The sequence below is a fragment of the Mesitornis unicolor genome, unplaced genomic scaffold, assembly GCF_000695765.1.
Source record: "Mesitornis unicolor isolate BGI_N332 unplaced genomic scaffold, ASM69576v1 scaffold17064, whole genome shotgun sequence".
NCBI classification, from domain to species: Eukaryota; Metazoa; Chordata; class Aves; order Mesitornithiformes; family Mesitornithidae; genus Mesitornis; species Mesitornis unicolor.
The window spans coordinates 5,943-18,745 of record NW_010179653.1 but is presented as its reverse complement, the minus strand read 5'-3'; the positions used below and the strand labels follow the sequence as shown (position 1 = coordinate 18,745).

General features: G+C 37.7%; 1 protein-coding gene across 1 annotated transcript in view; it reads right to left on the bottom strand.

Annotated features, from left to right (window-relative positions):
- The window catches only part of FAM185A (family with sequence similarity 185, member A), a gene marked incomplete at its 5' end in the record, with an annotated part of 36,911 nt that extends 24,651 nt beyond the window's left edge, over window positions 1-12,260 (bottom strand). Inside the window, 3 exons of the mRNA XM_010182859.1 lie at window positions 3,816-3,954; window positions 9,317-9,409; window positions 12,151-12,260. Coding sequence (XP_010181161.1) covers window positions 3,816-3,954; window positions 9,317-9,409; window positions 12,151-12,260 — 342 coding nt within the window. The remainder of the gene's footprint in view (window positions 1-3,815; window positions 3,955-9,316; window positions 9,410-12,150) is intronic.
- Between the last annotated feature and the right edge of the window lie 543 nt (window positions 12,261-12,803).

Below are 12,803 nucleotides of genomic sequence, written 5' to 3'. Positions count from 1 at the left end.
TTTATTGCTTCTGAACAAACACTTTTCTATCATGTACAGGCTTTGCTTCTCCATAAACACTATAACTAAAACTTCAAACTAGAGTAGTGCAAGTCAGGATCAGTATAGGACCGGGGGAAAAGATGTTTTTTGGGGATATAAATAAAAGGCATCACTTTACATTGTATTATTTCCATTCCTTTAACTTGTTTTGAAGGGTCTCAAAGCAGCAGAGTTATTCTGATGCACAGAAAAAGCAAATAAACCACCATGCAGCTTTTTACCACTTTGACTTTGCATTTTAAATTTGTATCAGACTAAAGTAGAAACATGCCTAAAAAGGAACAAAAGTAAAATTAATTTCTACAATCCCACTTTATATACACTGAAATCCAGAAACATAGCTGAAGTTCATGGAACTTACTCTGGTCTATCAGATTCTTTTCAGACAGGATCACAGAATGCCAAGCTCAAGCATTACACCATACTACCTTCAAAACTGCAGATTTTCCACTGTGTCTTATTCAGGTCACTGACAAGATAAGGTGGCCATGTATTCACCTTTTCCTATATATTACTTATTATGTAAATATATCAAGTAATAGCCGTGTTTTCCAGTGTGATTCTTTCACATAATGAAACAGTTACTAGACTATGATAGAAGAAAGGTCAAAAGCAAATATAAAGTCCTGCATGCGAGACACATCAACCCTGTAAAGCAGTAAAAGCTGAGTGCTCACTGTTTGTTAAGAAGCTCTGCAGGTAAAGACCTGGGCATCTTGATGCACATCAAAACCAGTATGAGTCAGTAAAGAAGGTTAACTGCACAGTGAGCTGTATGATTAAAAGCATAGCCAGCCTGTAAAATCCTCTTGTGAGACTGCCTTTGGAATACTGTGTCCAATTTTGGGCTTCCCAGTCAAGAGAGACACTGGCATAGTAAAGTGAGGCCAGAGACTGCTACTGAAAAAAGTAGGGGCCCAGTGCACATTACAGGTGCTCAGAGAGCTGGGGTTTGTTTTGCTTGAAAAGGAAAAGGCTGAGGAGGCATCTTCTTGTGCTTCAACTAGCTAATGTAAGGGTACAGAGAAAAGAGACAGACTCTTCTCATGGTGATGCAGCAAGAAGGGATAATGGTTTCAAGTTGCCATAAGGCAACTTTCTTTTGAAAAAAAGAAAGAAAAGTAAAGTTTTTTTCCCCACCAGAAGGATAATTCAGAACTGGAACAAGTTGTCTAGAAAGGTCATAAAATCTCTCTCTGGAGACATTCAAAACTCTCCTGGACAGGTTCCTGTGTGATCTTCTCTGGGTGCTCCTGCTCTAGCAGGGGGGTTGGACTAGAGGATCTTCAGAGGTCCCTTACAACCCTTACCATTCTGTGATCTCTGTCCTTGAGAATATTCACAGGTCAACCAGACAAGGCCTTGAGCAAGTTTGCTTTAATCGATCCCACTTTAAGCATTAATTTGGACTAGATGTCAAATTCCTTTACAACTTGCAATCTTTTGTGGATAAAATAAATTAATAATTAATGCAACTCAACCCAAGACTTCGGCACAGTTACAAAGAAAGGCTTCCTTTCTCTCCTATGTGCCCCTCTGTGGAGGGGCTTCATAGAATCATAGAATGGTTTTGGTTGGAAAAGACCTTTAAGATTGAGAAATGTGCAAATTTATCATTCTCTGTCTCAGAGCTATTGCCCTTTTGTTTTTCAAGTGTCAACGCAAAAAACCAGTGGCACCTGACATTTCTAATGCCTGTTACAGAAACTTATGAAAATTACTTAAAACCAGTTTCTTTGAAATAATGCATTATTCATTTGCTGTAGAAGTATGAAGCGTGCAAAAGAGCAATTAATAAAGCTTGGACACTGAGTGTTGGAATTGTACAGCCCAAGATTCCACTACAAAATGGGTCTCGGGCAGGTTTGACAAGTTTCTGTTGCCCTGACTTCAAAGTTCTCTCTGCAAATCAATGAAGTTTAGCTCAGTTTTGTGCACAGATGTACTGATTTTATGCACAGACACATACTGTCTGTTGGCTACAGCGAAATAGCAGGCTCAATTGCCCAAGAAAATTAACTGTCCAATTTGGGTGGTTGGAAGGGTCTAGCGGGAGACGTCCCTGCTTGTGGAAGAGAGGTTGGAACCTGATCTTTAAGGTCCCTTTCCAAACCAATCCATTCTATGCTTCTATGAACTGTTTAGAAACAATACTACTAAAATTGAGCTACCTCATGAGAAAAGACTAGAAAGTGAAAGTAACCAAGTCCCGACAAAAGTATACCAAGAGTTTATCTTTTCCACTAAAATTGTTTGTATGTGTGTATATAAATATATATAAAAGAAATATGTAAGTATGTGTATATATATATTTGCTCTTACTATTAAAACATGATTGAAGAGCATGATGTTTAGCAGAAAATATTTTTCTGGAAAAACAGACTAGAAGTACCACGCAAATGTTAATGCGGAATATTTTTAAAAAGAAACAGCTAAAATAACATTAAGTGTTCCAGACTCATTTAGTAGAGAGCTCATTAAAATAATCCTGAAGTAACGTAAGAAATGTCTGTATAATTTGGATACAGTTCTATTCTTTCACATTGTTCTTCAGCTAAATGACAATGCAGCATTACTATGCCAGTAAGTCACTAACTACAGCGGTTTTGTGCATTTTTGTGCCAAGAAATAAAAAAAAAAAACCAACCACTTTTGGATGTGCAGAGAGGCATGAACATGCTCACAAACTGATCATTCCACAATATCATTATATTGGTCTGAAGTTAGAGAAAAAACAAACAAACCCCAAACTACAGAGCTTATCAGACAGAAGTACCAGTAACAACAGTCTAAATTTTAGAAAAATGCATTAACAACAAGCAGGAAAAAAAAGCCAACAAAACTTATTTCTGCTTATGCATCGTGAAGTAAACCTTACCTAATAAGCTTAGAAAACATTCTTAAATTTACTATAAACAAACAAAGGAGTTGCTCCTTTAAGAAAGAAACAAGAGTCATTTCTCAAGCAAGATGACAACACAAGATTGCTAAGAAATTGCAGCAAATTGTTTATAAGGCATATAGCTGGAAATTTGAAACTCTGACTGAGCTGACTAATTTTCCATTCTTTGCACATCCTCCAGTTAGCTTTACTTAATGTTAAATCACCACAAACACATTAGAGCACGGTGGGAATATTGTTAAAGTGGAAGACCACACCAGAATCCAACCTTGACTACTCTTTTGTATTAAAGACATTCAAATAACTAGTTTTAGTTCTAGCCAAAGGACATCAAAAGGTGGATGGATTAGAGATATTTTTTTCCCCCAGAAATCAGAAACAGAAATCATCACCACTCTATTAGTGTAGGGTGCCAGCACACACACAGACTATTTCTGCTAAAAACTTCTAAATACAACCATATTCTACCATAGTTCTTAGTAGATGCTGTAAGACTTACTTCTCCTTTGAAGAAAATAAAGGATGGAGAGTTTTTGAGAAGCCTCTTTACGACTTCTAGTATAATTTTAATTGCTGAATTTTAAAATATTTTGACATCCTTAGTATGTGTGATGATTCCTATAATTGACTGTGTTTTCACAAGAGTGCTTATAAAAATGTTTTAAAAAATAAATACAGTATGCTATAGGGTAAATTCTCATCAATTCAGTCTAACAAATACAGAACTGTTTTGTTCATATAATGTGTGCAGATGATTTAGTGATAGTCTACAGCATTAATCCATCTGTTACTGTGAACATTATGAACACCTTCAAAGCAGCTACATTTGTGAAAGTACTTCCCTAACCATGTGACAGTATTTCCTTCTTACCATGAATACTTCCCAGCAGAATATCACCAGCTACTGAAGACAGAGATGATGTTTCTGCATAGAGATACTTAGTTTTCAGCAGCCCATCTTCAGTAGATATATTGATGGACGTCCCCTGCAGCTTCTCTATATTCACGCTCTAAGAGAAATAAACTTAAATAAACATAATGGAAAATTTGTCATCACAGTTTGAAAAGGCAGAGGTAAGTAACACCATTAAGAGGCAAAACAAATAGAAAGCGGTTCTTGGTACAGAACAAATTGTCGAATTATTAGTTAAGAACTACCCAAGGCAAAACAGAAAGCCTCTTCATCCAAGAGCTCCCACCAAGAAGTCTGATTCTTTAGAACATTTCTATGAATTATTACATCCATCACACAGGTGAAGAACTCCCTCCCTCCCCCCAAAAAAAAAATCACAAACAGGTTAAAGAAAAACTTGATGTACTTTTAAAAACCTTCATTTTGACAAATAAAATAATAGAAAAATTAGTACTAATGCTGAAGACTTAGAGGTCATACAGCATTATGACACTTAAAGCACGAGGAATCAGGTTTCTGCCACTGTATACTGAAACATCCACTATCTTTGTTATGTACAGCTATTTATGCAGATTTTTTTTCTGGCTTACTTTGTAGATACAGCTTTGGTGAAGGTTTGCAAAAAAAAAAAAAAAGCAGCAGCTCTTTCTCAGAATAATTGTTTTTATTACCTTGGTTATTCAGGCCTATGTCCTTGGACTTAAGCCCCAGGCTATATGAAGCCTTGAAAAATGAGGGATAAGATCTCAGTTTCTACTTATTCTCAGTAGAAATGGGGAGAAAGTACAGAATTTGAAAAGATGCACTAGATTTGGGGAACAGAAGGTGGTAGATGAGATTATGTATTAGTAACAAGACATGTGACATAACCTATGCATATTTGAAAAAACAGGACAAACCACGCTATTGTGCAACTACCATATGAATTTAATTCTATTATTCAGTTAAACTTGATTTATGATTTCTAGAACTAGAGAAATGTGACCATCAATGTCTGCAATCTCTGCAGGTGATGCTACACATAGAACTATGCTACAGAATCTAAGCATCAACAGGAAACAAAACCATTAAGGCTTAATTTGTCACTACTGAAAGTGACAGCAATTCAGCTTGTCAATCTTTCAATGCTTCTAAAATAACTAACAAGCAGAAACCTTAAGGAACATAAGTTTACATAGTATCTGTCCTACAAACACTTCCCACAGTATTCCACTACTCCCACACTCAAGAGTGGCAAAGTGTACATCTGCTGTGGCACATAGCCAAAGCAACACGTTAAAAAACAAAGCCACTGTCATTTTAGGTTCTGTGGTCTAAACCTGCTCTGAAGAGTTAAATGACTTGCAAAGAACCTTTCCAATTTTAGCCATCATTACTGTTAGCACAATGAAATTAGAAAGCTTAGTGAAATTAGGGGGTGGGAATAAAATAAAAATATCTGCATAGCTTGGGTACAAACTAGCTGCCTTGTCGCATTCCTGAACCAAAAAAGAAAAGCCTCAAAAGCTACATCTGTCAGTATGGTATGCAAGTTTTAAGCCTATACAGATGTTTACATTATTCAAATATTATTAAGTGCTTTAGTATAAACAAGCTCACATACCAACTCATCTTATTTACCAGCCTCAACAATCTTTCCTAAAAATGCACAGCAATAAAGAGTTGTTTCAGCACATGATAAAAAGTAGTACTGGGTCAGCTAGTTACTATAAAAAAATAAAACAAAACCTACTAATACTACGAACATTTGTTTCAGAATTATCCAAATTGGGCAGGGGTGGGGGGGTGAAGTCAGACTGCTCAAGTGTAAGACTAGAAAAAGTATTCTAGATAGGGAAAGCATGGAAAAATATATGATTGCTTTTTACTGAGACTAAATGTTTTTAATACAAAATTCTTTAACTTTTATGGACTTTTGGCAGAACACAGATGTTTGACTCTGCTACATAAGTGTCATAAAAAAGTCCCCATGGCACAAAGTAGCTAATGACTTCCCAGACAAACAAAATTGATCATTTTTGTTCATTGAACCACCAGGTTTTCTGGAAAATTTCCTTCCCTTGAGAGTAGAGCCATGGGAGCTGCTGTTACTGAGAATGGCCACATGCTCAAGTTCCATCAGTTTCTTACCCTTTAAAGAAAAACTTCATAAATCAGATTGAGAATGTTTTTGCACCTGAACACATTTTCAAGATGAAAACATCTTGCTTTGTTTAAATATAACAAAAACAACTCCTTCCCCACTCCTTGCCCTCTTGGCATTCCTTTTTGTGCTATCCTTGCTCCAATATTTTACTAGTATCTTCTCCATTTCCCCCCCTGTAAAAATATCCTCTACTTCTCAAGTGCTTCAGTGTCTTTTACCACATCCTTTCTCTCCCCACCTCCAGGAGGTGGCTGGAAATGCTGACAGAGCCATAACTACTTGGTGATGACTACAACCGATGGAAGAAACATTTCATACAAACACACACAGGAGACATAAGGCTGACAGATTAACAGAAATGGCCAACTGAGAAAATAAATCTCACACTGTCCTTTCTAACTGCACAGCAAAGTTTGTTAATGAGAAATTCAACAAAAGTCAAAATATTGTTCCATAGCTGTAAATTCCTATTAAAATGACTCACTTAAGCACAGCTTTACAACTGTAAGAGTGACTCTGAGCAATATTACAGACTATGTAAACATTTATAATCAAAGCAGCACTTCAACTTAATCTATTAAGTTTGTTTTATTGTTTCCAAAGGACAGTGTGTCTGAAAAAGTTAGAGTTTTAAAAAGCATTTAAAGACTCAAAGCAGAACAATTATATTTCTCATTTTCAAGAGCTAAATTTTCACACAATAAAGATCTAATTCTTTTTCTATCATCCACTTTTTTACCCAACACCAGCAAGATGCTATTTGAAATGAACTCCATGAACTGTAATGGTGTAACAAACTAGTTTGGGGCAAATGACTAAGCAGCATAACCCTAAGAGACCACCACCACGCTAGTATGTTGTGAAGAGTATCAATTCACAGTGGTCAAAGCACTTCCCAGATTGCACACAATCTTCTTCACCGGCAGAAAGCAAGGATTCCAGTTTTCAGTCCTTCCAACAGAAGCCCTCTGCAGGAAGATGGATCACAGAATCACACAGAATCACAGAATCACTCGGTTGGAAAAGACCTCTGAGACCATCATGTCCAGCCATTCCTGTCTATCCACTAAACCATATCCTTAAGTACCTCATCTACCCGCTCCTTAAATACATCCAGGCATGGTGACTCCACCACCTCCCTGGGCAGCCTGTTCCAGCTTCTAACGACCCTCTCAGTAAAGAACTTCCTCCTTATCTCTAACCTGAACCTTCCTTGGCACAGCTTGGTGCCGTTTCCCCTTGTTCTATCCCCCATCACCTGGGAGAAGAGACCAGCACCCACCTCTCTCCAACCTCCCTTTAGGTATTGTAGATGGTGAGGAGGTCTCCCCTCAGCCTCCTCTTCTCCAGGCAGTTCCCTCAGCCGCTCCTCGTAAGGCTTGTTCTCCAGACCCCTCACCATCCTTGTGGCTCTTCTCTGAGCACGCTCCAGAATCTCAACATCCTTCTTATAGTGAGGGGCCCAGAACTGAACACAGTACTCGAGGTGCGGCCTCACCAGTGCTGAGTACAGGGGAATAATCACCTCCCTGGACCTGCTGGTCACACTGTTTTTAATACAGGCCAAGATGCCATTGGCTTTTCTGGCCACGTGGGCACAGTGCTGGCTCATGTTAAGCCGACTGTCAACAGTCCTAAGAAAACTGCCAATCAATTAGCACTGAGCAGCCCAACTGTGGCATCAACAGATCAGACCATAGTCAGACCTTACCCACTCCACTTTATGCTGAGAGGTCTTGCTGGCATGAAATAATGTTCATAAAGAAGCATCAACCATAGAACTATAGAATCATTTAGGGTGGAAAAGACCTTTAAGATCATCTAATCCAACAGTAAACTAAATACTGCCAAGGCCACCACTAAACCATGTCCCTAAGTGCCACATCTAAAACACATCTTTTAAATACGTCCAGGGATGGTGACTCTACCACTTCCCTGTGCAGCCTGTTCCAATGCTTGATAAATGTTTTGGTGAAGAAATTTTGCCTATATCCAAGCTAAACCCTCCCTGGTGCAAATTGAGGCCATTTTCTCTTGTCCAATCACTTGTTACTTGGGAAGAAACTGACACCCATTTCACTACAACCTCCTTTCATGTAGTTGTAGAGAGTGATAAGGTCTCCCCTCAGCCTTTTCTCTAGACTAAGCAACTCCAGATTAAACAACCCCCAGCAACAGTACAGCTACAGCAGCCTCTGGGCTCTTTTGTACATAAGAGGCAGGCTAGCAGAGAAATGCATGTTGTTTAATGTTGACAGTTTTTTTGAAAATACAGTGGCAACAGGACATTAAGAAAGGCTCACTTCTGGGTCTGTGTAAGAGAGCATAGAATCTCAGAACCCAATCTACAAGGTATAACAGTGCCAAATAGCACTTCACAGAGGTGATTTTGGGCTCCTAGAATTTAATAGCTTAGTCTCAATTCTATCCTTTGCTAGTGAGAGCTACCTGCACTCTTTGATTCTTCCCAGTGCTGCTCGTTTTAAGGGTATGTGTTGATTCTGACAGAGTACTGCATGTATTCAAGCTACTTCCAGACCTGGCTTGACTCCACATGTTCATATAGCAATGCTCCAGGTGTAATAAATCGTAATGTAATTAGTTGCATGGACATCACAATGCCTAAACATTCAAGCTGAGCATAAAAACCAGAACTGTAGTATTACATTATTTTAAGTAATGGAGAATTGACCGATTATGGGAAGAAACAAAACCAGACTAGAGTAGTATGAGGTTTGTCTCATGCTGCCATCTGCTGAAAAAAGCAAGCCCCTTCACTATGAAACAGTTTTCCTATTCATGATTCTTCTAACTGCATCTCATAAAATTACACATGATCAGATTTCCTCAGCTGAATATAAATACACAAAACCTTCTACCCTTCTGTTCTTACAACCATATCATGTTGGAAATGTACAGCATGTACAACAAATATCAAGCCACTATTCATGAGACACTAAAATAAACTCATGGGTCTACTGTAAGATCCAGGTGCCTAGGTATCAGTCAAGTAAAAAGTTTAAGAGTGTTCTGAGGGCCTACATAATTAAAGCTGATGAGTTGTATCAGCTAGCACAATCTCTGCTGATGGAAACATCACATGCTTATTACTGCTCTTTCTCTGGAGCTTGTTTACTAGTCCAAATCAAGCATAAGATAAGACAGTAAAATTAAACAGACAAATGTAAGTTAACAGTAATATCACAATCAACCAATGAGGGTCATTAAATATTCCTCAGCACATTCTTCAAAATTCAGTCATTTTGCATAAGCTGAAAAAGTCATTGCAGAAAAAGTTTTACTTCTTACTTACACCCTTCTCTGTTGCACAAATATCTGTATTTCCATAAAGCGTTCCAAGACCAATTACTTTGCCACCATTTGTTCGTATATCAATTTTATGGCTCTGAAAAAAAAGTTTAAAAATCCCATGGTTAGGATAATCAATATCAGAAAAAAAAGTTATCTTGCTTTTTCAAGCTGTACCATAATAACCACCTTGGACCACAAACTTCCACTTTACTATGAAGGTTTCTTCTCAAGTGATTGCCAAATGTGCTGTTCATTTCCAGTGGAATCAAACTCAAAACAAGTCATCTTTCTTTGTGACCAGAAACACAAGGGAAAGAATGATGCTGAGGAACCCTATCCTCAATACAAGTCAGTTTTTTTGGTTTGGTTTGTTGTTTGGTTTTGGGTGGGTTTTTTGGGTTTTTGTTTGTGTTTGTTTGTTTTGTTTGGGGTTTTGGGGCTTTTGTTTGTTTTTAACTAAACATTCACTCAGTATACATTAAAAGAAGCAGCAGGTAAGAAAGAGGGAACTTCATATTTCATTTATACACCAAAAGTACCAGTCAAAATTCATTAGAAAAACCTCACACATAATACTCACCTTTTCTGTTCAATTACTAGCATGCATGATTAAGGTGCGTAGATATCAAATTTGTAGGTCTTCAGTGAAGGCACCATACAGTATACCAAAAAATCAGCAAGTTTTTATGAATTACAAGTTACTTGTATATCTTCTTGCAGTCTGTGGCAAGTTAAGAGACTTAGCAGTTGTGAAGCTGTTTGCTGGTGCTCCTGAATAATCTCCACATGACCAGATTTTTTAATTTATTCAAAGTCATCAATCCATGACCTTTTGCCCTCTACTGTAAAGAAAGTGCTTCCTGCTTCAATTGGTTTGTGAACAGCCTGACAGTGAAACAATATTAAACAGCTGTTTAATCCATCCAGGGGAGCGCAGTATCACTATAGTTTGCTGAGTAAAGCACATTCCCTACAGGATAATCAGCTCTTGTGCTGCACTGCAGAATCTAGCCTAGCAGATTTTCAGTAGCTTTAACAAACCCCAAATGCTAATAATTCTGCTTCTAACAAGTAATTCTGCTTCACTGCTAATACAGAGTATGACTCCTGAACCTCTACTGGAACAACTGAGTTACAGTTGCCTTATTAGAACTACACTACTTCTTAAAAACATTAGGCTATAAACCACTTGTACAGATAAGAGATACTGTAATTGGACAATTGTTTGCTCCTGAAAACACCTACATGGTCAGCAATTTTAGTGTCAAACCTTTATCTCACTATTCCAGAGAGTCAACAAAACCCAGAGTGGTAAGATGTCTTCTGTAGTACTGTATGTATGTAAACAGAACAAAACCGTCATTCACAACTCAAAAGAATACTTCAGGTAACTATTTTGGTTAAAAAAAAACCCAAAGCTTTATAATCTACCAAAGCTTTGTTTTAACAAGTGTTTCAGTTGAAATCTGTAGTTCTTTGATTGTCTAAATTGAAAATGTCTTCTGGGACAAGGCAATTCCTATCATCTGAGGCTTAAGGGAGCAAAGAAGTTTCCTGTGGCCACCAACACAGTGGTCGCATTGAGGCACAGGGGAAGGATCCTCTTCTACACTTGTAGTTTTTCTGACATTTTTGAGAATCAAGCAAGGCTCAAATTTGACAGAGGTAAAAAAGCAACACCAAGCTCCTCTAACTTATAACAAGGCTGTGGAGGAATTGGTTAGCTGTCTTTCCTCAAAATCCTCTTCTTCCATGACATCACAAAAAATCTTGACAATTGTGATGGCATGTTGTGATTACGGTCACTACTGCTGGCCAAAACTACTTTGTTTTCTCATATTATGCAATTTCTCACATACCACTGTTTGCTGTTATTATTACATGGCAGAGTAATTTTTAACCAAAGCTGCAGACGGCAGTAACACATACAGTACTGTTAACTTGGTTAGATTTTAGTCACCTTGTTACGAGTGATATGGTCAATTACACAGAATCTGCAATATACAAGGTGTCTGTAGTTCACTGAATATGGAGTAAGTCCAGTTCTGTTGTGTATTAAATGAACTTCAGGTCAGTTTCCCATATGTGCACTATAAAATAATCTCTTCTTATGGTAGAGGAAAATGCTGAAGTATTTTTTCATATCTCAAAAACACTTCAACTTAGGAATTATCCTATTTGAAAAGTTTTTCTTTTGAATTATACCAATTCCTGCAGGTACAATCTCAATTGTTCAAGTGAATTTGATTCCAAACAGTACCTAGGTTAGATATACTTTGACTATTTCTACAAAAGCCAATGCCAGCAAACTTAAAGTCTTAAGATTGAAAAAACAAGGTGATGACCATGATACATACAGTATTTATCAGATACATTTCAGCCAGATATTTTTTACATGTAACATATAAATTCTGATTTAAAATTAACATAAAGAGTTTGTTAATAGCACTGATATATAAGAATTAAAAAAAACCAAGGAAAAAAAGCAGCATACTGCAAAGTCCCAACCGAGCAAGCGTTAAGTGTTAACCTACAAGACAGTCTGTCTGGTCTGGAGGCTTTTTTTTGAGGGGTGGGGAGGGCAGGTATCAGGTTTACTATTGTCACTGTTTCTGCCGGCTTTGGCTATCAAAGGTACCTGGATTTCTGACTCGACATTATTTAGTGTTCTTGACTTTGTGTCATAATTGTATACAATAGAAGGTGGGGTGCTACACACATGATAACTCTTAAGAGTACTTCTCATCTCCAGAACTGGTATTTAAGTTTTTATACTACTTTCTACCACACAATCCCTTTTAAAGCACTGATGGAGTGGAGGAGGGTTCTTTGTACCTTTATTGACTGCAAGACACTAGTCCCCTTCTCTGTTTCTATTTTGCAGTTATCACATTCTATTTTCTGAATCTTCACACAGCCGGTCCCTGATGTTTTGATATCCAAATCTAGAATTAAAAACGAGTTTTATTAGCAACAGAATGAGAAGAGTCAGATGTATTTAACACAGTACTTGATCACTTTACATAGTAACTACACAGAGTAGGGGAAAAAAAAGCAGATTATTTGTTACTAAAGAACCCTCTTGGAAAGTTTAGCCTCACACTTTCAATTGCATGACTAGTCACTATCAACAATCAACACTGAAACTTTTGTAAGCCTGTGTGTAGCCACCCAGCTTCAAGAGAGAACATGAAGAGGCAGCAGAGTGACTGTAAGCTCTGGCAAAGAACCAGCAGGGTGTGGTTCTTTAGCAAAGATTTATCCTTGGGATTTTTTTTTGTAAACCACTCCCAAACTCCACCTCCATATTAGCAATTCCACTGAGACATCTAGGTACCCTGACGTGGCTTTTGGGATGGGAAGGCTGGCAGGTTAAGGCCCCATGTAGAGTAATAAGATTCAATAACACAAATACATAGGTCTTGCTTCAACTAGTACTTGCTACACTGCTTCAACTAGTAAGCAGCATAACACAGACAGGTATAGAA